At 44.2% G+C, this 26,727-nt stretch overlaps 1 protein-coding gene across 1 annotated transcript; it reads right to left on the bottom strand.

Moving 5' to 3' along the window:
* Window positions 1-2,903: 2,903 nt before the first annotated feature.
* TBCB (tubulin folding cofactor B) lies at window positions 2,904-19,396 on the bottom strand. The gene is made up of 6 exons (XM_040405367.1): window positions 19,219-19,396; window positions 15,124-15,267; window positions 14,905-15,001; window positions 13,242-13,433; window positions 8,415-8,487; window positions 2,904-3,897 (listed from the first exon to the last, which is right to left on the bottom strand). Exons 1-6 carry the CDS (start codon window positions 19,333-19,335, stop codon window positions 3,780-3,782), a joined length of 741 nt encoding a protein of 246 aa, XP_040261301.1. The 5' UTR covers window positions 19,336-19,396; the 3' UTR covers window positions 2,904-3,779.
* Between the last annotated feature and the right edge of the window lie 7,331 nt (window positions 19,397-26,727).

Below are 26,727 nucleotides of genomic sequence, written 5' to 3'. Positions count from 1 at the left end.
CGCTTCTTGGTCAAATAGCCTGTACATAGCCTGGAGGTGTGTATGGGGTCATCGCCCTGTTGAAAAACAAACCATGGAATCACTAAATCATAAACCAGAGGGGATGAAATGTAGCTGCAGAATGCGGTGGTAGCCATGCTGGTTAAGTGTGCCCTGAATTATTTAATAAATCAGCAACAGTGCCACTTGCAAAACGCACACCTCTTACTCTATGCTTCAGGGTGAGAATTAAACATCTAAAAACAATGTACTCACCTTTTCTTAATCTTACAAAGACCGAATAGTTAGAACCAAAAATCTCAAATTTTGACTCATCAAGATTTGAGACCAAAGTCCCTTAGAATAGAATAGTATTGCGGTCTATGGGATTTTTATTGCCTGCCTGTGAAGCAGTGCCTCGTGCATGGCTTTTCAGGCAGTTAACCATAACAGTCCTGGAAACTTTCCTGATCCTAAAAACATTGGGGAAACTGTGAGGCCTTGTAACCCAGTTTTCTGGCATCTAGAAGCCACCAATTTGAACACAGGGCAGTTTTTCACAGGATTTACAACTTTGTGATTTTAAGCTGCTCAACATTTTTAAAAAGTGGCTGGTAAATTGGGTATGGCTAGCTAGGTGAGAGCTTTTATGACAGATTTAAAGAGGACCTGCACTTACCCATTTAATAACAAATCTGGCGTATCTACACTGTGTGCAGAATTATTAGGCAAATGAGTATTTTGACCACATCATCCTCTTTATGCATGTTGTCTTACTCCAAGCTGTATAGGCTCGAAAGCCTACTACCAATTAAGCATATTAGGTGATGTGCATCTCTGTAATGAGAAGGGGTGTGGTCTAATGACATCAACACCCTATATCAGGTGTGCATAATTATTAGGCAACTTCCTTTCCTTTGGTAAAATGGGTCGAAAGAAGGACTTGACAGGCTCAGAAAAGTCAAAAATAGTGAGATATCTTGCAGAGGGATGCAGCACTCTTAAAATTGCAAAGCTTCTGAAGCGTGATCATCGAACAATCAAGCTTTTTATTCAAAATAGTCAACAGGGTCGCAAGAAGCGTGTGGAAAAACAAAGGCGCAAAATAACTGCCCATGAACTGAGAAAAGTCAAGCGTGCAGCTGCCAAGATGCCACCAGTTTGGCCATATTTCAGAGCTGCAACATCACTGGAGTGCCCAAAAGCACAAGGTGTGCAATACTCAGAGACATGGCCAAGGTAAGAAAGGCTGAAAGACGACCACCACTGAACAAGACACACAAGCTGAAACGTCAAGACTGGGCCAAGAAATATCTCAAGACTGATTTTTCTAAGGTTTTATGGACTGATGAAATGAGAGTGAGTCTTGATGGGCCAGATGGATGGGCCCGTGGCTGGATTGGTAAAGGGCAGAGAGCTCCAGTCCGACTCAGACGCCAGCAAGGTGGAGGTGGAGTACTGGTTTGGGCTGGTATCATCAAAGATGAGCTTGTGGGGCCTTTTCAGGTTGAGGATGGAGTCAAGCTCAACTCCCAGTTTCTGGAAGACACCTTCTTCAAGCAGTGGTACAGGAAGAAGTCTGCATCCTTCAAGAAAAACATGATTTTCATGCAGGACAATGCTCCATCACACACGTCCAAGTACTCCACAGCGTGGCTGGCAAGAAAGGGTATAAAAGAAGAAAATATAATGACATGGCCTCCTTGTTCATCTGATCTGAACCCAATTGAGAACCTGTGGTCCATCATCAAATGTGAGATTTACAAGGAGGGAAAACAGTACACCTCTCTGAACAGTGTCTGGAAGGCTGTGGTTGCTGCTGCACGCAATGTTGATGGTGAACAGATCAAAACACTGACAGAATCCATGGATGGCAGGCTTTTGAGTGTCCTTGCAAAGAAAGGTGGCTATATTGGTCACTGATTTGTTTTTGAATGTCAGAAATGTATATTTGTGAATGTTGAGATGTTATATTGGTTTCACTGGTAAAAATAAATAATTGAAATGGGTATATATTGGTTTTTTGTTAAGTTGCCTAATAATTATGCACAGTAATAGTCACCTGCACACACAGATATCCCCCTAAAATAGCTAAAACTAAAAACAAACTAAAAACTACTTCCAAAAATATTCAGCTTTGATATTAATGAGTTTTTTGGGTTCATTGAGAACATGGTTGTTGTTCAATAATAAAATTAATCCTCAAAAATACAACTTGCCTAATAATTCTGCACTCCCTGTATTCTTATTACTCTGTGTTCTGCCATTCCTCTACTATTCCTTCTAGAAAGTACAAATGAATTACAAGCAGATTGCAATGAAGATTCAGCCAGGATGGAGTCTGACAATGGAAGCACTGATTGGATAGTGTCAACCTGTTTGGGGATACAATCCAACTGGTAACACCCATCTGGACCTTCAATGCAAACTACTTATAATTCATTCAAAACTTCTAGCAAAAATAATACAGGAATGGCACAACAGGAGTCATAAGACTAGATGCTCCTGAAATTATTACATTGGGGATGCAAGTAGTTGTTAAAAAAGGAGGTGACTGCTCCTCCTTAAGAATTGTGACTTGGTCAAAAAGTTCAAATTTTCGCTCGTGGTCAGTGAAGTGGTGTCTAGACATACTTAAAGAAGCAACTAATTTATCAAACAGCGTGCGATGTTTGATATATTTGAGTCAACTTACTGCTTGGGCTTAAAAAAATTCCCCCTTTGTCTTAAAAGCTGTATATCCAATTTTAACAGACTGTGCAGATTATTAAAGGCTACAATGTAATGTCCTTTCATTTTGCTGACTGACGGGGGTCCCAGTGGTCATCCTCCCATCAAACATGATAGGCCATCAATATTTCAGTTCTAGAAAACCAGTAGTCTAGAAAACTACAATACAAAGAAAATAAAAGCTCTAGCACTGCTTGGTGCACACTGCCAGCTGGCCTTTATTTTTTGCCATCACATCACTGAATGAAAAAAAAAATCTGCTTGGTTTTATTTAATTGCCTCGGGATTCACACAGATTATCAAGAAAAGCAATTTTGCTTTGTACCTCAGGGCAACGATAAAACAAACATTGCTGGTGCATATAAAACAAGAAAACGTAACTCAAAAATCAGCCTAGAAAGAAAGTGATCTGTAAGAGATGGTGGAGGGCAGGAATGTGCAGGTGAAAAATCCCCAATCACTTACAGTGAAGAAAATATATTATTCAAAACACACACACTATACACTTGGTCATAGAGACAACATGACGGTCTGAACAATAGTAGCGTTATATACAGTAAGTCTGTCAATGTCTTTTGTTTTTTATTATTAGATCTGTAGCAATTCATTTCCAGGGGCTACTGCATATTACAAAAGCTGAAACTCCTTAGGAAAACTTCACAGGCAAAGCTTACGGTCTGGTAATAGGAGGCAGCAACAGCCCCATGGCATCTTGACTTCCATGCTACAAAACGTCCTGTTTGGCAGAGGATCTAAGAAGAACTAGCAGGTTCTACTAAGTCCTAGTCTATCTTCTGATATATACCAGTTCGAGTCAACTCGGAGGCAGCCATTCGTTTCTCATGCGTCGATTCCCTTTCTTGCCACGTAGATGAATTCATCAGCATTATTAGGGGAAAACGGAAGAAGGTTTTGGGGTTCTGCTAAATGCTTAGAAAAAACAAAACAAAAAAAAAAAAAACACAAAAACCTACGAGATTCACAATGTTATTACACTATGTGGAACATGGCGTTGAAGCTTGGAGTTTGAACATGGAGGAGGCACCAAGAAGTTAAAAGGCGCTGGGATGTCACATTTCATCATCTAGACCGTAATCTTCTTCTGGGAAGTCACCAACCACGACAAACTGGGGTTTGACGAATGCGCCGTACTTTGAAGAACATGTGAAATAACGCTTTCCCTCAACACTGAGCAAAATAAGAAAAAATAAATAAAAAAATAAGTTATTTTAAGACAATCATAGAACTACATTTTTTTTTAAATAAAAATATGTGAAAATATATTATTGGCATTATTTTCACATAAAGGGATTTATTCCTGAGAATGTAGATTACATGACACGTCACTTTATGCACATGCACTTTGTATTTTCTGTAACAGATGTATGTAATGGGATCCTAATTGTAACTTCAATCTGATTGGTCCTACACTGATGAAATGTCTTTTATAAGCTCTCACTTTCACTGCTTCTATGCTTGAGGAAGGCTCTTGTGAGCCGAAACGTCGCAAGTTGTGCCATTTTTATGGGTGAATAAATTGTTTATTTCACTATCATTTTGGAGTGCAGTCCGACTTCTTCCGTCTCTACAATACTTAGGGTATTGCCGCTACCCTGTACTGGACGTTGCACCCACATCCTGGCTGGTGCTCCCGCTGGATTCTCTCCTTTTTATATCTACACACACATATACAGTCAGGTCCATAAATATTGGGACATAGACACAATTGTAACATTTCTGGCTCTATACACCACCACAATGGATTTGAAATGAAACAAACAAGATGCGCTTTAACTGCAGACTGTCAGCTTTAATTTGAGGGTATTTACATCCAAATCAGGTGAACGGTGTAGGAATTACAACAGTTTGCATATGTGCCTCCCACTTGTTAAGGAACCAAAAGTAATGGGACAATTGGCTTCTCAGCTGTTCCATGGCCAGGTGTGTGTTATTCCCTCATTATCCCAATTACAATGAGCAGATAAAAGGTCCAGAGTTTATTCCCAGTCTGCTATTTGCATTTGGAATCTGTTGCTGTCAACTCTCAAGATGAGATACAAAGAGCTGTCACTATCAGTGAAGCAAGCCATCATTAGGCTGAAAAAACACAACAAACCCATCAGAGAGATAGCAAAAACATTAGGCGTGGCCAAAACAACTGTTTGGAACATTCTTAAAAAGAAGGAACGCACCGGTGAGCTCAGCAACACCAAAAGACCCGGAAGACCACGGAAAACAACTGTGGTGGATGACCGAAGAATTATTTCCTGGTGAAGAAAACACCCTTCACAACAGTTGGCCAGATCAAGAACACTCTCCAGGAGGTAGGTGTATGTGTGTCAAAGTCAACAAGAGACGACTTCACCAGAGTGAATACAGAGGGTTCACCACAAGATGTAAACCATTGGTGAGCCTCAAAAACAGGAAGGCCAGATTAGAGTTTGCTAAACGACATCTAAAAAAGCCTTCACAGTTCTGGAACAACATCCTACGGACAGATGAGACCAAGATCAACTTGTACCAGAGTTATGGGAAGAGAAGAGTATGGAGAAGGAAAGGAACTGCTCATGATCCTAAGCATACCACCTCATCAGTGAAGCATGGTGGTGGTAGTGTCATGGCGTGGGCATGTATGGCTGCCAATGGAACTGGTTCCCTTGTATTTATTGATGATGTGACTGCTGACAAAAGCAGCAGGATGAATTCTGAAGTGTTTCGGGCAATATTATCTGCTCATATTCAGACAAATGCTTCAGAACTGATTGGACGGCGCTTCACAGTGCAGATGGACATTGACCCAAAGCATACTGCAAAAGCAACCAAAGAATTTTTTAAGGGAAAGAAGTGAATGTTATGCAATAGCCAAGTCAATCACCTGACCTGAATCCCATTGAGCATGCATTTCACTTGCTGAAGACAAAACTGAAGGGAAAATGCCCCAAGAACAAGCAGGAACTGAAGACAGTTGCAGTAGAGGCCTGGCAGAGCATCACCAGGGATGAAACCCTGCATCTGGTGATGTCTATGCGTTCCAGACTTCAGGCTGTAATTGACTGCAAAGAATTTGCAAGCAAGCATTAAAAAGTGAAAGTTTGATTTATGATTATGTCCCATTACTTTTGGTCCCTCAACAAGTGGGAGGCACATATGCAAACTGTTGTAATTCCTACACCGTTCACCTGATTTGGATGTAAATACCCTCAAATTAAAGCTGACAGTCTGTAGGTAAAGCACATCTTGTTTGTTTCATTTCAAATCCATTGTGGTGGTGTATAGAGCCAAAAATGTTAAAATTGTGTCGGTATTATATATAACTCTAAGGGCTCTTCCCGCAATGGATTTTACGGCTTACAGTGGCATCTTTCTGGACACTGGACCAAGAAGGAACATTTCCTTTTCTTGGCATGGCTGCAGCTTTAAACCGCCAAATCTGATCCTAAATTCCGGCGTCAAGACGCAGTTATGAACGCACCCTAGCAACGGCACCAACATGATGACATTAAAGTTGGTAATGGTTTCATCATGATATTCAGGAGAATACCAAGGAGTCAGCAAGTGCAAGACTATCAGGGGGGTTAACCCTTCATATTTCGGCTCGTAGGTCTTGTCTTGTTTGCAAGCCGACAATCTAAGGCTACTTTCACACTGGCGTTTTGGCTTTCTGTTTGCGAGATCCGTTCAGGGCTCTCACACACGGTCCAAAACGGATCAGTTTAGCCCTAATGCATTCTGATTGGAAAAGGATCAGCTCAGAATGCATCAGTTTGCCTCCGTTCCGTCTCCATTCCGCTCTGGAGGCGGACACCTAAACGCTGCTTTTGGTCTGACGAAACTGAGCCAAACAGATCCGCTCTGACACACAATGTAAGTCAATGGAGACAGATCCGTTTTCTATGACACAATCTGACAATAGAAAACGGATCCGTCCCCAATTAACGTAGCCAAGACTGATCCGTCTTGAATACCATTGAAAGTCAATGGGGGACGGATCCGTTTTCTATTGTGTCAGAAAACGAATCCGTCCCCCATTGACTTTCAATGGTATTCAAGACGGATCCGTCTTGGCTACGTTAAAGATAATACAAACTGATCCGTCTGTGCAGATCCATAACGGATCCGCACCAAGCGCGAGTGTGAAAGTAGCCCAAGCGTTAAAACAAGGCATCAGGAGATATAGCTTTTAGAAATGAAACTGGCTCAGGAGGGATAGAGGTAGGGAGAGAAGAAAAAAAGAGGGTTAATCCTGTACTCCAAAAATAGGAGGTATGGGATGAACAGACAGGGCGCCAGAGGTAGAGGACACAGTGGAGTGGGGAGAATAAAAAAATATATATATATATATATATATATATATATATATATATATATATATATATATATATAAAATGGTATAGTGTAGGTACTTTTGAATCGGAGATCAGAGTCCAAAAAGCAGGGCAGCCTAGGTGATAAACTATCTGCAAGAAAGCAGTATAGTAAAATTGGAGAGAAGTAAAGAGAAAGAAAAATCACCAAATGGCGCCAACCGCTAATAACATGCAGTAAATGCTATGGTGTAGAGTATCCCAAAATACGGGAAAAGAAACGCTGTCAGATATATTAATAAAAAACCCCTATGGGGTCACGAGGAGCAATTGTTATAAAAGAATATAGAGTAAAAGGTGATTAACACCGAAACTCACTTCACCAGGGAGGGGTGTAATGGGATAAAGCTCAAGACACCCAATACAACCGCCTCCCTCGCCTGGTTCGTATGTAGAGTAGTAGGAAAATACGTCAGTCCACACCAAGGGTCTTCAGGTATAATCCTTTTAATAGGTGAATAAATCAGGTAGCCTCCCTGGTGAAGTGAGTTTCGGTGTTAATCACCTTTTACTCTATATTCTTTTATACCAATTGCTCCTCGTGACCCCATAGGGGTTTTTTATTAATATATCTGACAGCGTTTCTTTTCCCGTATTTTGGGATACTCTACACCATAGCATTTACTGCATGTTATTAGCGGTTGGCGCCATTTGGTGATTTTTCTTTCTCTTTACTTCTCTTCAGGAGGGATAGCAGGTTTTACTCCCAACCCAATTTCTAAAGGCCATTTAAATCTCCCTCCCTGCAGCAGTAAATGCTTGTTTTAAAGGCCCATATCTCTAGCTGTTACACAGCCCCAGATATGAAGGATTAAAACAAGCCAACCCTTCAGCCGCCTGTGAGCTCAGCCAGTCAGGAAGATGTGTAGGGGGGCAAGTGAAGGTCCCCCCCATCTGGACCTTCGGTGCAAACTGCAAGTAATTTATTCATAACTTCTAGAAGGAATAATAAAGTAATGGCACATCATACAGTCCTAAGACTAGATGCTCCAGAAATGTTATTACATGGGGGATGCATCCTGGAGGTCATCAGAAATAACGATATGTGACCGATTACTGGGGCGGACAATCCCTGGTGCTTCTGTTCCAGCACCCAGCTCCCTTCACCTCCGCTTCTACTACCCACTAGACTGGAAGCGAAGGGAGCACGATGGAATCGGAGTGCTGGTGACGAGCGAGGTTCTTTTTTTTTGTTTAACCCCCAAACCCTGCCTGCACATATGGAGGAGGGTCTGCCGGTCTCAGAGAACCCCTTTAACTGCAAAGAAATAGACAACCAAAACACACAATATAGCGAGCGCCCAGTAACAGGGGCCTGTCTGAGGCAGAAGTCGTACTCACCTTCCATCATGTTTCCCTAGAGGTTCATCATACTTTATGCCAACCCAATATCCAGGCTTAAAGTCTGTTAAACCTAAAAGATATAAAGACAAATGTTGGAAGGAGAAGGTGCAACATGGAGGTACTGAAAACCTACTCTTAGAAGGGAAACAGAAAATTATGTCCTGCTACTAAAAACGTCACCGTACATCTGTCACATGGCCTAGCTGCAGCTCAGCGTCATAGAAGTGACTAGGGCTGGGCTGCAATACCAAGCACAGCCTCCGGGAGCCGGCATCATTCACCCCCGGGACCCCCGCCAATGTGATAATGATGATCTATCCTGAGAATAGGCCATCATTATCATTCACCCATCATCTCCTATCTGTTGTGTCTATGATCCAATGGTCTGATTTCATTTAGACAATTTAGGACTACTCAGGAGAGCAGGGACAGGGGTAGTATGTTTGGAGTTGAAGCGTATCTGACAAGTTGCTGTGACAGCAACCCACCAATCCCCCCCCCCCCAAAAAAAAAAATCCAGCAATGTAGGATTTTTTTGTGATTCGGAGGTGGTGGCAACCTACTAGTTGTGCTGCAACCCCATTCAGGTCAATGGCTGCAATACTACACAGCCATCCTTGGTCACAAAATGGATGCTTCGGCCAAGATTGCCATGTAGCCCCACCATTAAAGTGTCCCCCCAGTTATCCGCTCCTGATGTGGAGAGACGCAACTGCACAATGAGCGGTACAATTGCTGAGGCAGCAAATATCATGCATAGGTCCTAATTTAATTAAAAGGGGTTCACTGGCTTGAAATTTTATTAAAGAGGACCTGTCCCCACTCCTCACATTCCTGTGTTAATAGCTTATAGAAACATAGAATGTGTCGGCAGATAAGAACCATTTGGCCCATCTAGTCTGCCCAATATACTGAATACTATGGATAGCCCCCGGCCCTATCTTATATGAAGGATGGCCTTATGCCTATCCCATGCATGCTTAAACCCCTTCACTGTATTTGCAGCTACCACTTCTGCAGGAAGGCTATTCCATGCATCCACTACTCTCTCAGTAAAGTAATACTTCCTTATATTACTTTTAAACCTTTGCCCCTCTAATTTAAAACTGTGTCCTCTTGTGGTAGTTTTTCTTCTTTTAAATATGCTCTCTTCCTTTACCGAGTTGATTCCCTTTATGTATTTAAAAGTTTCTATCATATCCCCTCTGTCTCTTCTTTCTTCCAAGCTATACATATTAAGGTCCTTTAACCTTTCCTGGTAAGTTTTATCCTGCAATCCATGTACTAGTTTAGTAGCTCTTCTCTGAACTCTCTCTAGAGTATCTATATCCTTCTGGAGATATGGCCTCCAGTACTGCGCACAATACTCCAAGTGAGGTCTCACCAGTGTTCTGTACAGCGGCATAAGCACTTCACTCTTTCTACTGCTTATACCTCTCCCTATACATCCAAGCATTCTGCTGGCATTTCGTGCTGCTCTATTACATTGTCTTCCCACCTTTAAGTCTTCTGAAATAATTACTCCTAAATCCCTTTCCTCAGATACTGAGGTCAGGACTGTGTCAAATATTCTATATTCTGCCCTTGGGTTTTTACGCCCCAGGTGCATTATCTTGCACTTATCCACATTAAATTTCAGTTTCCAGAGTTCTGACCATTCTTCTAGTTTTCCTAAATCCTTTTCCATTTGGCGTTTCCCTCCAGGAACATCAACCCTGTTACATATCTTTGTGTCATCAGCAAAAAGACAAACCTTACCAGCGAGGCCTTTTGCAATATCACTTATGAAGATATTAAACAAAATCGGTCCCAGTACAGATCCCTGTGGAACCCCACTGGTAACATTACCTTGTTTTGAATGTTCTCCATTGACTACAACCCTCTGTTGTCTGTCACTCAGCCACTGCCTAATCCACTCAACAATATGGGAGTCCATGCTCAATGACTGCAGTTTATTGATAAGTCTTCTATGTGGGACAGTGTCAAAAGCCTTACTAAAATCTAGATATGCGATGTCTACTGCACCTCCACCGTCTATTATTTTATTCACCCAGTCAAAAAAATCTATAAGATTTGTTTGACATGATCTCCCTGAAGTAAACCCATGTTGTTTTTCATCTTGCAATCCATGGGATTTTAGATGTTCCACAATCCTATCCTTTAATAGGGTTTCCATTAATTTGCCTACTATTGATGTCAGACTCACTGGTCTATAGTTGCTCGATTCCTCCCTACTACCTTTCTTGTGAATGGGCACGACATTTGCCAATTTCCAATCTTCCGGGACGACTCCTGTTACTAATGATTGGTTAAATAAATCTGTTAACGGTTTTGCCAGCTCACCACTAAGCTCTTTTAATAATTTTGGGTGTATCTCATCAGGCCCCTGTGACTTATCTGTCTTCACCTTAGACAGCAAACTTAGAACATCTTCCTCTGTAAAGATACATGCATCAAACGATTTAATAGTCATTCTTTCTAGTGGAGGTCCTTCTCCTTTTTCTTTTGTAAAAACTGAACAGAAGTATTCATTAAGGCAGTCGGCTAGCCCTTTATTCTCTTCTACATACCTTCCGTCCTTTGTTTTTAATTTAGTTATTCCTTGTTTTAATTTCCTTTTTTCATTTATATATCTGAAGAATGTCTTATCCCCTTTTTTCATAGACTGAGCTAGTTTTTCTTCTGCCTGCGCTTTAGAAGTTCTTATAACTTGCTTGGCCTCTCTCTGCCTAATCTTGTAGATTTCCTTATCTTCATTGCTCTGGGTTTTTTTATAATTACAAAATGCTAGCTTTTTATTTTTAATGATTTGGGCCACTTCTGCTGAGTACCACAGCTTCATGCATTCCCCCATGTAATAACTATTCAGAATCATCTATTCTTATAGCTCTATGTTGTGCCATTCCTTAACTATTGCCACTAGAAGTTATGAATTAATTACTATTAGGGTACTTTCACACTAGCGTTTTTCTTTTCCGGCACAGAGTTCCGTCCCAGGGGCTCTATACCGGAAAAGAACTGATCTGTTTTACCCTAATGCATTCTGAATGGAGAGCAATCCGTTCAGGATGTCTTTAGTTCAGTCCCTCTTACGTTTTTTTGGCCGGAGAAAATACCGCGGCATGCTGCAGTTTTCTCTTCGGCCAAACGTCCTGAACACTTGCTGGATCCAGCATTAACTTCCATTGAAATGTATTAGTGCCGGCATTAAGTGTTCCGCAAAACAGATCCGGTTTTCCGGTCTGCGCAGACCTTTAAAAATAAAAAAATACCGGATCCGTTTTTTTCCCGGATGACACCGGAGAGACCTATCCGGTATTTCAATGCATTTGTCAGACGGATCCGTCTGACAAGTGCCAACCGTCTGCGTCCGTATTGCCGGATCCAGCAGGCAGTTCCGGCGACGGAACTGCCTGCCGAATTCCTCTGCCGCAAGTGTGAAAGTACCCTTAGCCTTCAGTAAGGGTACAGAGGGGAGGTAACCAGTCGGGGGTGTGTACCTGCACAGTCTGAAAATGGCAGCACTGATTGGATAGAGTCAGTCTGTGCAGGGACACACCCCCAACTGGTTACCGCCCCTCTGTACCCTTCCTGAAGGCCAATAGCAATTCAGTCATAACTTCTAGTGCAAATAATAAAGGAATGGCGCAACATAGAGCCATAAGAATAGATGCTCCAGAATTGTTATTACATGGGGAATGCATGGAGCTAAAATAGGCAGGTCAGGAGCGGTGAAAGCCGGTCCTCTTTAAGGGCAAAACATATCCTTGTCCTTGCTCCACACACCCAATCAATGGCTGAGGAGTATCTCTTGGGCTACTTTCACACTTGCGTTTTTGCCTAATCCGGCAGGGATCAGCAAAAACACTTCCGTTTCTGATAATGCCACTGTCTGCATCCGTTATGAACGGATCTGGTTGTATTATCGCTAAAATAGCAATGACGGATCCGGCATGAACACCACTGAAAGTCAATGGGTATCAGATCTGTTTTCTATTGTGTCCATTGACTTTCACTGCGTCTCATGCTGGATCCGTTTTGCTCCGCATCCAATGCCGGACAGAAAACCGCAGCTTGCTGTGGTTTTCTCTCCGGTATGAGAACGCAACCAAACAGAACGGAATGTATTTTGGAGCACTCCATTCTGTTCATTTCAGTTTGGTCCCCACTGACAATAAATGGGGACAAAACAAAAAAAAGAGTTTCTCTCCAGTTCCTCTGCCGGATCTCAATACCGGAAAAGTTAAACACAAGTGTGAAAGTAGCCTTAGCTATGTTACACTGGGACAGTTGATGCCCAGCATCAGGGACCATGCAAAGTATTATCAGGTTATAAGCGGCAGGCGATAGGTGGAGGGGAGCAATGATTTCTTCTTTTATGAAAACTCCACTCTCCCCACTCCCGGAAAACCCATTGAAAGAGGACCTGTGCAAGTCACATCTCTTTACCTCCGATGTCAGACCTTGAGGCACAGTATGTCTGGAGGGACACTTTAAAATCCAACAAGATTAGGTCAGTGTATTCAAAAGGCTGGAACATTGAAAACTGGTCTTCCAGACGATCAATATCAGGTGGGTGGTAGGGGTGCGACTCCCAGTACTCCCATGATCAGCTGCGGCCTCTATATGGTATGGCAAGCCCACTGCCGTATTGCTCATACCGTAAAACCTGATGAAAGGTCCTCTTTATCTTTTGAATAGACATATGCCGTACTGGGTTTTGGCAAGCAGCCATTATACGACCATATATCATAATGCATAAAACGGCTATGTGCGACACTGAAAACCAGGGCCATCAAAGAGGTTTCCAATGATATGACTTACCCACATACATAACAGTGCCGCGTTTAGTGGGCTGTCCAGAAGCCCGCACCTCGCATCGAGACCCTTGGGCGATCGCCTCTGCTGCCAGCCTCTCCTCCTCCAGCTTGCACTGCTGCTCTGCCGACTTTTGAGCCGATTCCTCTTCATTGAACTTCCCCAACTTATTCTTCTTCAGGAAGGAACGTACAGAGTCTGCAGAAAGTGTGTGTGACGACAGATACAAGAGCGTGGCGCCATTTTAGAAGATAAAATTAGCCTATGAGATGATTCATTCAGATAAAGTAAATGTTATCTTGCGACAGTGCAGGGCGGCATTACAAATAGAAGAACGGGCAAAACTATGATGCAGAAATAGAAAACAAACACTAAAGAACAATGAGCTGCGACAGCGAATATCGGCAAGTCCCCATGAGAGCTGCTTGACCTGCCCTTTACTCCCTTAGTGAATAAGCAAATTCTTTTTTTTCCGCCTTCTAAGAGCTATAACTTTTTCATTTTTCTAACAATGCAGCCATATGAGGGCTACTTTTTGCAGGACAAGTTTAGTTTTTAATGGCACCGTTTTGGGGGTCACTTATTAATTCTTTCTGGGAGGAGGATGAGGGGGGAAAAAAAAAAAAAAAAAAAAAAAAAAAAAAAAAAAAAAGCGGTCGTGTGCATGAGGCCTTAGAGAGATTTGTGAACGATATTTGAGAGTAATGGGTATTTTGTGAATGTAGAAAATGCTTCAGATCTTTGAGTTCAGCTCATGCAAAATGGAAGCAAAACCAAAAGTGTTGCATTTATATTTTTAGTCTGTAAAAACCCTTTAAAATTATTATTATTTTTTTTTAATTAAAACTTTTGCATTGCCACCTCCCAAAACCAATAACTTTTTTAGTTTTCTTTCTAGCTGTGTGACAACTTGATTTTTGCTGGGCAACTTGTAATTTTCATTGGTATCATTTTGGGGTACATAACACTTTTTGATCTTTTTTTGGTAGCAAATAAGATTAAAAAAAAAAAAAATCCAGAATGACTTTTTAACTGTTTACTGTACAGGATGTTGTCACGGATTCAGCAATACCAAATATGTGGAGTTTTTCCAACTTAGAGACTTTTTTTTATTTAACAAAAACTAACTTTTTTTTTAACCATTTACTAGTCCCACAAGGGGACTTTAACAGGCAATCTTTTGATTGCTTCTCAAATACATTGCATTGCTTATGCAGTACAATGTATTATACTGTCAGTCACCAGCCGGCTGCACCCAAAAGGTGCTATGATACAATGCAGGCCTCCATTAGACCCCAGGCTGCCATGTGAAGACACCATCTCATTTGCGAGGTGCAGATGAAAGACAGTGGGAGCTCCTTCCCTCTCAACCAATTAGATGCCACAGCAGTTGCTACTGACTGCGGCAGGGGTTAAACGGCCCAGATCAGTGCTTCTGCTGGTCCGGGCCATTAGAGCAGGAGTCTGGCTCTCAAACGATAGCGGAGCCTCCGCTCTGCCAGACCTGTGCAGCACTTATACTAGGTCACCATAGAAAGTTGGGGGCCCAAGCCTAAAGCCCGCTAGTGACCACCATGAAAAGGCATATTGGTGGTCACGAGGGGTTAAGCTAGTGAATTAATGGTGGTATTATACGAATCAGTACAATGCTTACTCTCACAGGACATACCTGATCTTTTTTCATAGGATTCCTGCGATATCTCATATTTTTCCACTCTAGACACGTCTTCGTACTCTCCAGCCTTGGTGCCGCTCTTATCGATCACCTGAAGGTAAACATCTATTTCGTTAGTACCAGTGGAATCACAAAAACGTTCTTCTACCCCTCCACATCACACGCCCAATACAATCGTATGCCCCCCCAAGATAAGACATGTGGGGTACTGACATGTATCCTGCATCGGTCATCCACAGGGTAGGAACCCAGCAAGGCATCATCCTGATCCAGGTTCTGGATAAACACGTTATCCACGCTGAATAACTGCAGGTCCATACATGAGGCAGGAGACCCGACCACCAGCTCCAGCTTGCACTTTAAAAAAAAAAAAAAAAAAAGTATTAAACACATCACCAACATTCACTTCAATGAGCTCCCGACTCTCCCCCGACAGATGACACTCTGGAGACATTAAAGGGGTCCTCTCACTTCAGCAAATGGCATTTATTAGGTAGAGGAAGTTAATACGAGGCACTTACTAATGTATTGTGATTGTCCATATCAGTTCCTTCGCTGGCTGGATTCATTTTTCCCATGACATTATACACGGCTCGTTTCCATGGTTACAGACCACCCTGCAATCCATTGGTGGTGGTCGTGCTTGCACACTAAGAAAAAGCACCAGCCTCTGTGTGCTCCCACGGTCCTGGCCACCAGAGAGGCCGGCGCTTTTTCCTATAGTGTGCAAGCACGACCACCACCAATGGATTGCAGAGTGGTCTGTAACCAGTGCATAATCTGATGGAATAATGAATCCAGCCAGCAAAGGAGGTAATATGGCCAATCACAATACATTAGTAAGTGCCTGGTATTAACCTTCTCTACATGATAAATGCCACTTACTGTAGTGAGACAACCCTCCCCCATTCAGCGCATGCGGGATAATTTATGGTTACTAGAATACCTCTTTAAAAAGCTCAGCCGACAGCCATTCCTTCCAACCCCTCCAGTGAACACGCTGCTTGCTGGATTCAGTTGAGAATACGCCGCTGAGACGCCGCTAGAGGCGGTTTATCCACTATGACCATTGGGTATGTTCAAATCCAGCAAGCCCAACCTGAACACCCCCACATCCGTCATGGATCTGCACAGACGGATCCGCACCGATAATACAACCGCATGCATCCGTCCAGAACGGATCCGTTTGTATTATCTTTAACATAGCCAAGACGGATCCGTCTTGAACACCATTGAAAGTCAATGGGGGACGGAACTGTTTTCTATTGCGCCAGTGAAAATGGATCCGCCCCATTGACTTACATTGTGTGTCAGGACGGATCCGCTTGGCTCAGTTTCATCAGACGGACATCAAAACGCTGCAAGCAGCAGTGTCCGCCTCCAGAGCAGACTGATACATTCTGAGCGGATCCTTTCCCATTCAGAATGCATTAGGGCAAAACTGCTCCGTTTTGGACCGTGTGTGAGATCCCTGAACGGATCTCGCAAACGGAAAGCCAAAACGCCAGTGTGAAAGTAGACCGAGATGGTCAGCACATCCTACCAAAATCAGTGGGTTTGGATGGAACTCATTGAATGCGTCTAAAAACGACTTTATACTCGCCTTGCTGAACGTTACCGTTGACTGTGCCTGGACCCCTTGGCTCCTGTGTTGACACAGCAGGAAAAGGATGAGAATGCTGCTCAACCAATCACTGACCCCGCATCAGGCAGCAATCAGCTGAGCCACATTCTCAGCAGGAAGTGGGACCCGGGTACCACTGGGACAGTGACGGTAGTATAAGCTGGTTTAGTTTATTTTTTTCTTTAACCATTTGCAGGCCATGGGACAGCTTTTGTTATTAGGCTGGAAAAGCCCTTTAAAGGGGGCTATGCCCATCTGGAAAACCCCTTCTCAGGCCATATTCACACAGTCAGCGATTGTGAGCCAAATCGAGATGCAGGAGCAGATCTTTTCATTATACCTCGTCTCTGTGGAGGCTCCACTACTGGTTTTGGCTCACAATTACTGACTGGGTGAATAAGGCCTTAGGCTACTTTCACACTCGCGTTTTGGGGGCGGATCCGTCATGGATCTGCAAAAACTGAACCGTTACAATAATACAACCGCATGCATCCGTCAAGAATGGATCCGTTTGTATTATCTGTAACATAGCCAAGAAGGATCCGTCATGAACTCCATTGAAAGTCAATGGGAGACGGATCTGTTTTCTATTGTGCCAGTGAAAACGGATCCGTCCCCATTGACTTACATTGTGTGCCAGGACAGATCCGTTTGGCTCAGTTTCGTCACGCCGCAGGCAGCGTTTTGGTGTCCGCCCCCAGAGCAGAATGGTGACTGAACGGAGGCAAACTGATGCATTCTGAGCGGATCCTTTTCCATTCAGAATGCATTAGGGCAAAACTGATCAGTTTTGGACCGCTTGTGAGAGCCCTGAACGGATCTCACAAACGGAAAGCCAAAACGCCAGTGTGAAAGTAGCCTTAGTTTGAAGCCACCTTTGCAACCTACTGACAAGGGTACTTTCACACTAGCGTTTTTCTGAGTTCAGTCCTAGGGGCTCAATACTGGAAAAAAAACTGATCAGATTTATCCTAATGCATTCTGAATGGAGAGCAATTTGTTCAGGATGCATCAGTTCAGTCCCTCTTACGTTTTTTGGCCGGAGAAAATACCGTAGCGTGCTGCAGTTTTCTCTCCAGTCAAAAATCCTCAACACTTGCCGGAATGCAGGATCCGGCATTAATTTCCATTGAAATTACTTAGTACTGGATCCGGCATTGAGTGTTCTGGAAAACCGGATCCGGTTTCCAGATCTGCACATGCGCAGACCTTTAAAAATGAGAATAAATAAATACCGGATCCGCTTTTCCAGATGACGACCGGAAAGACGGATCCGGTATTGCAATGAATTTGTCAGACTGATCCGTCTCACAAATGCATCCGTTTGCCGGATCCGGCAGGCAGTTCCGGTGACGGAACTGCCTGCTGGAATCCTCTGCCGCAAGTGTGAAAGTACCCTAAAGATCCCTAATTCTCAATAATCAGCTGTTATCACAGCGCCCATTCAAATAAATGGGCGAGGACATAATGTATGGATGTATCTAGTCTGCCAGAGCAGAGCTCAACTCTGCAGCATAGCGAAAGACGATGCCAAGACTGGACAACCCCTTTAGGGCATAATGCCATGCACTGCAGCCTGGGCATTGCAGAGGATGAAATCCGCAGAATAAACGGAGATGCTGCTAATTTAAAATCCGCTCCAAATTTAAAGGGGTATTCTGGTTGTAACAAGTTATACCGCCAGAGGATAGGGGATAACTATTAGATCGGTGGGGGTCCTACCACTGGGATCATGAGAACGGAGGCCCACACCCTCAGAAATGAACGGAGCAGCAGGTCGTACTACGCTGGACTACTTCCAGAACTCAGTGCACATGCTCAACCTGCAGCTCTGTTCATTAATTTGGGGGGGGGGGGGGGCAGAGGTGTATAAGGTGCCCATTCTAAGAAATAGGACCCCCATGGATCTAATAGGGGTTCACTTGTAACACCTCGAATACCCCCTTTAAATTTTATTCCTGCAAAGTATGGCTGAGATTTCTTAAAGGGGTTGCACGATAAAACATGGGGGGGGGGGGGGGGGGGATATCGATAGGATAAGCTCCCAATGTCTGATAGGTGCAGGTCCCACCTATTCCTCGAACGGAGCCCGCCCTCCATTCATTCATTTCTAAGGGAGCGCTGATCGGCTCAGCGCCATTTCTGTCAGCCCCACAGAAGTGAACGGAGCAGTGGCTGCGCGTGCGCTTCCCATTCATTCCAACGGGACTTCTGACAAATTTTGAGTGCTCCCCTAGGAATGAAATGAGGACGGCCGCGCATGCGCAGTCCTGCACCTATCAGACACTGGATATGCCCCCCCAATGTCCGAGATGGGAAGACCTTTTTAAGATCTCACTTTGTTGGTGCTGTAATAAGCCGCACACAAATCCGCAGCATTTCAGTCCCGTGTGAACATAAGCGGGCTGGAGGCTGCGGTATTCCTTACAACCGGCCACATGCAGGGATTTATCCTTGTAACATTTAACCCCATGATGATCATCTCATTCCAACAGATTCCAGTCCAGGGAACAATACGTCGCGCCCTATACGGACCCACCCCAATTATCAGTCAGGCAGGATGAGCAGGGACCGCTATGGCATCAGGCCATGCACACAGACATGACACTACTTGCACATCACCCACACCCCTACAGCAGTCACGTGTGCCTCCCTCTAGGCCAACATTTTTGTTTTCGTCCAACCTTTAGCTCTGCCAATGTGATCCCTCTGTCCAGCCTCTTTTCTGCTAAGAATGTGTTGAGGCTGCTGCTGACCAAGACGGTCACGATCGGAGACGACCTGACGATAACGGAGCTCATGTCTGAAACGACGTCTTGCTTCTGCTGCGTCTGCTGCTCCAAATCCCCGGGAGGAACGAGATAAAAGAAACAACCAATCAGCGAGCACACTGTTGCGGGAGCAGCCAATGACAACGCTCGTTTTAGTTTCTGCCCAGCCAATAAGAATGAGAATAAATTGTCGTCTTCGTTCAAACCAATCACTGCCTGGTTCTTGCCAACCGTGGTCTATCTTAACCAATCAGGTGAAAGATTTCTCATGAATGGGCTTCCTGCTTCGCCCACTAGATGAACCAATGAGAATACACGTAGCTTTTACCTAGGCGTGGGACGGAATGACGGCTCGTTTCTAGACCAATAGGGATGTCAATGCCGCCCTACCCGTAGCCAATCACAAGAGAGAGAGAGGCGGATACCTTTTCTCGCAAACTGTCTGCTGGAACGCAACTGGTGAAACGCAAACAGATACGGCGTCCGCGATTGGTGGGATTGTTACTGCGACGGTTGCACCTAGCAACGAATTAAAATGACTTTCTTCTTTTTCATATGCTGTATAAGGGTTATATAATGCGGGTTAAATAGGAGTGACCCCCTGCAAGTGGCAGCTTTTGAAAAACCCATGGAGGGACAGCACCAGCAGGGGGTGTAGAGGGGCAAATTGGTTTACACTAAACCACGCCTCTAACCCTGCCCAATACCTGTCTATAGGCATCCAATTCCACCCAGTCCCCTTACTGCCCCCCAGAATAATGAGGTACTCTTAATACCCCTAACATAGTATGATGCCTCCTTATGAGGCCCACACACAGGATCATGCCCCATACACAGTGATGACCAGGGCCTGTGTTCTCTCTCTCTCTCTCTCCGTTCAGCATGTCCGCCAAAAAACGGATTGCATGCCACATTTTTGCTGACCCATAGACTTCAATAAGACCACGTCCTGATTTCACTGACAAGTGATAGGACGTGTTTTATTTGTTTTGCGGAGCCGTAGAACAGAAGAAAAGAGCTCCATAGAAATGAATAGGTCTGCATCTAATCTGCAAAAAAAATGGATCAGCATTTTTGCGGACAGCATACGGCCGTCTGAATGAGTCCTTACTCACCTATCTGATCCTCCGTGGCTCCCGTTCCGACACTTTCTGATCCCCCCCTTCTTGTATCAGGAGGGAGGACAGACAAGTGAGATGGGAACGATCAGAATGGGATCAGCGGAGGACCACTGAGGTGAATATCACTTTTTGGTTTTATTTTATTTTTTAGCAGTTCTGACCCTCTTTAAAAAATACAGACTGGACAACCCCTTTAAGGAGGTTGTTGTTTGGGGAAAAAAATATTTCAAAGTACAGTTTGAGAAAGACGCCTCAATTCTTTTAGGACCACAGCTTGGATGATCAACAATCTATGTATTATGCAAGGCAGATCCTGTGGTGTAAAGTTTTATATTGGAAAAAGTCCTTACACACCAGCAATGTGCAAGGGGGTGGCAGAACTTTCACACTTGCGTTGTTTGATTCCGGCAGGCATTTCCGTTGCCTGAACTGACTGCCTGATCAGGCAAACTGTATGCAAACGCATGTCATTTTTTCTGACTGATCAGGCATTTTCAGACTGATCAGGATCTGATCAGAAAAATGCATTGCAATACCGGATCAGTTTTTCCGGTGTCATCAGGTATTTATTTTTTTCTCATTTTTAAAGGTCTGCGCATGCGCAGGCCGGAAGGGCGGATCCGGCATTCCGGTATTTTGAATACATTCCTATGGGAAAAAAATGGCGGATCCGGCATTCAGCCAAGTCTTCATTTTTTTTCGCTGGAGATAAAACCGTAGCATGCTACGGTTTTCTCTTTTGCCTGATCAGTCAAAATGACTGAACTGAAGACGTCCTGATGCATCCTGAACAGATTACTCTCCATTCAGAATGCATAGGGATATGCCTGATCAGTTCTTTTCCGGTATAGAGCCCCTGTGACGGAACTCAGCGCCGGAAAAGAAAAACGCTAGTGTGAAAGTACCCTAAACAATTAATGCCTCTGCCAATATTATATTTATTGTTTCAAAATATATGGGTTGAGATGGGTTCATTTTTCAGAAAATTGCATATTCATTTGTGATGGGGGTTCTTAGCCTGGTGTTATGTTGGGATCAGTAGCATAGCGGACTCCTAGTGGCCACAAACTGTAACTACACTTACCAACAATATAAACGCAACACTTTCGGTTTGGCTCCCATTTTGCAAGAGCTGAACTCAAAGATCTGAAACATTTTCTACATAAACATAAGACCCATTACTCTCAAATATTGTTCACAAATCTGTCTAAATCTGTGTTAGGCCTCATACACACGGCCGTGTTCCGCGGCCGAGAGCGGTCCGTGGTAACCCGGCCGGGATTCCTTATGACAGCAGGAGCGCACGGCGTCATTGGTTGCTATGACGGCGTGCGCTTCATGCCGCCGCTGCTGTACAGTGATACACACATGCATCACCACAGTGATGGACCATGTGATCTGACATCACCACAGGTCCTTTAGCCGGCAGCTCATGATTAAAGAAGTAAGAAGAGACCGGCAGCTACGTGATCAAGAGGAGAAGGTGAGTTAATTATTTTTTATTTTTTAACCCTCAATTGACCACCTACTAAGCATTCTGTATTAAAGAATGCTATTATTTTCCCTTATAACCATGTTATAAGGGAAAATAATACAGTGAAAAGACTGTCACCTAGCAACCATGCGTGAAAATCGCACCGCATCCGCGGATGCTTGCGATTTTCACTCAGCCCCATTCACTTCTATGGGGCCTGCGTTGCGTTAAAAACGCACAATATAGAGCATGCTGCGATTTTCACGCAACGCATAAGTGATGCGTGAAAATCACCGCTCATGTGCACAGCCCCATAGAAGTGAATGGGTCCGGATTCAGTGCGGGTGCAATGCGTTCACCTCACGCATTGCACCCGCACAGAAATCTCGCCCGTGTGAACTCAGCCTTAGGCCCCTTTCACACGAGCGTGACGGATTAGGTCCGGGTGCGTTCAGTGAAACTCGCACTATTTTGCAAGCAAGTTCAGTCAGTTTTGTCTGCGATTGCGTTCAGTTGTTCAGTTTTTTCCGCGTGGGTGCAATGCGTTTTGATGCGTTTTTCACGCGGGTGATAAAAAACTGAAGGTTTACAAACAACATCTCTTAGCAACCATTAGTGAAAAACGCATCGCACCCGCACTTGCTACGGTTTTATCTTTTGCCTGATCAGTCAAAACGACTGAACTGAAGACATCCTGATGCATCCTGAACGGATAAGACTGATCAGAATCCTGATCAGTCTTAAAAATGCCTGTCTTTCCGGTGTCATCCGGCAAAAGGATCCGGCATTTATTTTTTTTACCTTTTTTCCAGTCTGCGCATGCGCAGACCAAAAGGACGGAACCGGCACTAATACATTCCTATGGGAAAAAATGCCGGATCCGGCATTCAGGCAAGTCTTCAGTTTTTTTCGCCGGAGATAAAACCGTAGCATGCTACAGTTTTCTCTTTTGCCTGATCAGTCAAAATGACTGAACTGAAGACATCCTGATAAGGGCTCTTTCACACCTGCGTTATTGTCTTCCGGCATAGAGTTCCGTCGTCGGGGCTCTATGCCGGAAGAATCCTGATCAGGATTATCCTAATGCATTCTGAATGGAGAGTAATCCGTTCAGGATGCATCAGGATGTCTTCAGTTCCGGTACGGAACGTTTGTTGGCCGGAGAAAATACCGCAGCATGCTGCGCTTTTTGCTCCGGCCAAAAATCCGGAACACTTGCCGCAAGGCCGGATCCGGAATTAATGCCCATTGAAAGGCATTGATCCGGATCCGGCCTTAAGCTAAACGTCGTTTCGGCGCATTGCCGGAGCCGACATTTAGCTTTTTCAGAGTGGTTACCATGGCTGCCGGGACGCTAAAGTCCTGACAGCCATGGTAAGTGTAGCGGGGAGCGGGGGAGCAGTGTACTTACCGTCCGTGCGGCTCCCGGGGCGCTCCAGAGTGACGTCAGGGCGCCCCAAGCGCATGGATCACGTGATCGCATGGATCACGTCATCCATGCGCATGGGGCGCTCTGACGTCATTCTGGAGCGCCCCGGGAGCCGCACGGACTGTAAGTATACCGCTCCCCCGCTCCCCGCTCCTACTATGGCAACCAGGACTTTAATAGCGTCCTGGGTGCCATAGTAACACTGAAAGCATTTGGAAGACGGTTCCGTCTTCAAATGCTTTCAGTACACTTGCGTTTTTCCGGATCCGGCGGGCACCTCCGGCAACGGAAGTGCATGCCGGATCCCAACAACGCAAGTGTGAAAGAGGCCTAACTAATCAGTTCTTTTCCGGTATAGAGCCCCTAACTTAGGGCTCTTTCACATCTGCGTTGTTGTCTTCCGGCATAGAGTTCCGTCGTCGGGACTCTATGCCGGAAGAATCCTGATCAGGATTATCCTAATGCATTCTGAATGGAGAGAAATCCGTTCAGGATGCATCAGGATGTCTTCAGCTCCGGAACGGAACGTTTTTTGGCCGGAGAAAATACCGCAGCATGCTGCGCTTTTTGCTCCGGCCAAAAATCCGGAACACTTGCCGCAAGGCCGGATCCGGAATTAATGCCCATTGGAAGGCATTGATCCGGATCCGGCCTTAAGCTAAACGTCGTTTCGGCGCATTGCCGCATCCGACATTTAGCTTTTTCTGAATGGTTACCATGGCTGCTGGGACGCTAAAGTCCTGGCAGCCATGGTAAAGTGCAGTGGGGAGCAGGGAGCAGTGTACTTACCGTCCGTGCGGCTCCCCGGGCGCTCCACAGTGACGTCAGGGCGCCCCAAGCGCATGGATCACGTGATCGCATGGATCACGTCATCCATGCGCATGGGGCACTCTGACGTCATTCTGGAGCGCCCGGGGAGCCGCACGGACTGTAAGTATACCGCTCCCCCGCTCCCTGCTCCTACTATGGCAACCAGGACTTTAATAGCGTCCTGGGTGCCATAGTAACACTGAAAGCATTTGGAAGACGGTTCCGTCTTCAAATGCTTTCAGTACACTTGCGTTTTTCCGGATCCGGCGGGCACCTCCGGCAACGGAAGTGCATGCCGGATCCCAACAACGCAAGTGTGAAAGAGCCCTTATGTTCCTATTTTGATATCCTAACTTATAATAGCTTGGTTATAATGTGACAAGTTATTTCCACTCACATGTATTGTTAAGCTTGTAATGCTTTATATCAACGCTGAATATATTCATTTGCATGTATCTTTGTGTTTATTTACTTATGTATGTTTATAACCTTGTAACCAATAAATCTGCATATTTTTATAATGCCTGTGTATTATTGTATAATGCAGAACTACATTTTATCATTAACGTCATCTCACGTCAAAAGAACTTATTTATCTGAGGAAATAGTCGGCCTCAGATGTGAATTGTATCAATTAGGTTGTCTACAATTCACCAGGTCATGATTTTAAGAATTTATGACAAATTTTATAAATTTTATTTTTTCATGGTTAATTATTTTATGATCATAATAATAATTCTTAATTGAATATTATTACCCGACAACACCCCTCAAGGAATATTTCAAGGTGTGTAGTGAGCACTTTGACCCATCGGGCGTTTCACACTATTAGGAAACGCTTGGCTGTGAAAATGAAAAATTATAATTTTTTACAGAAAAAGTTGCTTTACACCCACATTTTTCACTTTCACAAGGGGTAACAGGACAAAATGCACCTTACATTTTGTTCCCCATTTCCCCCCGAATACACCAACACCCCATATGTGCTCAAAAAATGATGTATGGGCGCATGGCAGGGCCCAAGTCAAACAGCTAAATATGGATTTTGCTGACCTGAATTGGCAGACATGGATTTTAGGTGCCATGTCGCATTAAATAAATTCCTGAGGTCCCCAGAAATTAAAAACCCCAACAAGTGACCCCTTTTCGGAAAGAGCACCCCTGTACAAACATTTTAAGTGGTAGAAAGGGTACTTTTCAGCAAACAGGTGTCTCACAGAAGACAAAAATACTTGTGAAAGCATTTCAAATCACATATTTGTGAAAAAATAATAATTACTAGCAGACCCCAATTTTTTTTTTCTCCAGGGGGTTAAAGGTGAAAATGCACCCCAGGTTGTGTTCCCGATTTTCTCCCCATTCAGGAAACACCCAATGTGTGCTTGTAGCCTGCTCTATGGGCGCGCAGCAGGCAAACGGCAAAATATGAATTTTGCTAACAAGCCTGAATTGGCAGACATGTATTTTAGGTAATTTAATGTATTTTAGGTGCCATGTCACATTAAATAAATTTCCAGAGGTCCCCAGAAATGAAAAACCCCAAGAAGTGATCCCATTTTGGAAAGAGCACCCCTGTATGAACATTTTAAGGGGTGGAAAGGGTACTTTTTAGCAAACAGTTGTGGAATGGTTGTTGGAATATGGAATGGTTGTTGGAAAGTGGATATGCAAGGGAGGTGGACTAAATCTGAGATATAAAGTGGAATTATTACAGGGAGCATAAAATATGAAATTAAATTAATACTCCATGGATGAGTGGTATATTCTGAAACACTCCTGCATGCACAGGCCAGGTTTTTCAGGGCAAGTTTCGCAGTGGTAAATGGTGTCTTTCCTTATCCCCCTTTTGAAACACACCCTGCATCTTTTTTGGGTCCTTCCCTTCCTTGCTGTCTGGGGGACTTGACCTGGAAAATGTTGCCCTGGTACGACACGGGCACCATGACTTCCTGAAGTACTGGGACCCTCCCTGGTCTGGGTTTGAAAAATTAGGGCCTTGATAACCACCTCTTGGAACTGAAGGAAAGTTTCTCTGTGGCCTGAAGATTGAAATAGGATGTATGCATTGCACATTGCCATCTGTACAATGTGTATGGCCAGCTTTTTGTACCACACTTTAGTTTTTCGTGTGGCACTGTAGGGCTTCATAAGTTGATCTGCAAGATCCACCCCTCCCATGTGCCTGTTGCAATCAAGGATGCAAACTGGTTTGGGGGTAGTGGAAGTGGTACCTCGTACAGCGGCAGGGGAGCTGGCGTTAATGTGAATGGTGGTCAGTACAAGGACGTCCCTCTTGTCCTTGTACTTAATCACCAGCATGTTATCATGGAGGAGAGCCCTGCTTTCACCCATTCTCAGTGGTTGCACTACCAGGGATCTAGGGAGGCCTCACTGATTTTAGTGCACTGTGCTGCAAGCCACAGTACTTCTGACAGTTAGGGACCTGAATAGGGGTATGCTGGTATAATAGTTATCCACATAGAGGTGGTAACCCTTATCCAGTAGTGGGTGCAGTAAGTCCCACGCAATCTTTACACTAACTCCTAGAATGGGGGGGCATTCTGGGGGTTTGCGGACTCCTCTGGTAC

The sequence above is a fragment of the Bufo bufo genome, chromosome 8 (assembly GCF_905171765.1).
Source record: "Bufo bufo chromosome 8, aBufBuf1.1, whole genome shotgun sequence".
NCBI classification, from domain to species: domain Eukaryota; kingdom Metazoa; phylum Chordata; class Amphibia; order Anura; family Bufonidae; genus Bufo; species Bufo bufo.
Note: the sequence above shows the minus strand (reverse complement) of the source record. Positions and strands in the feature narration are given on the sequence as shown.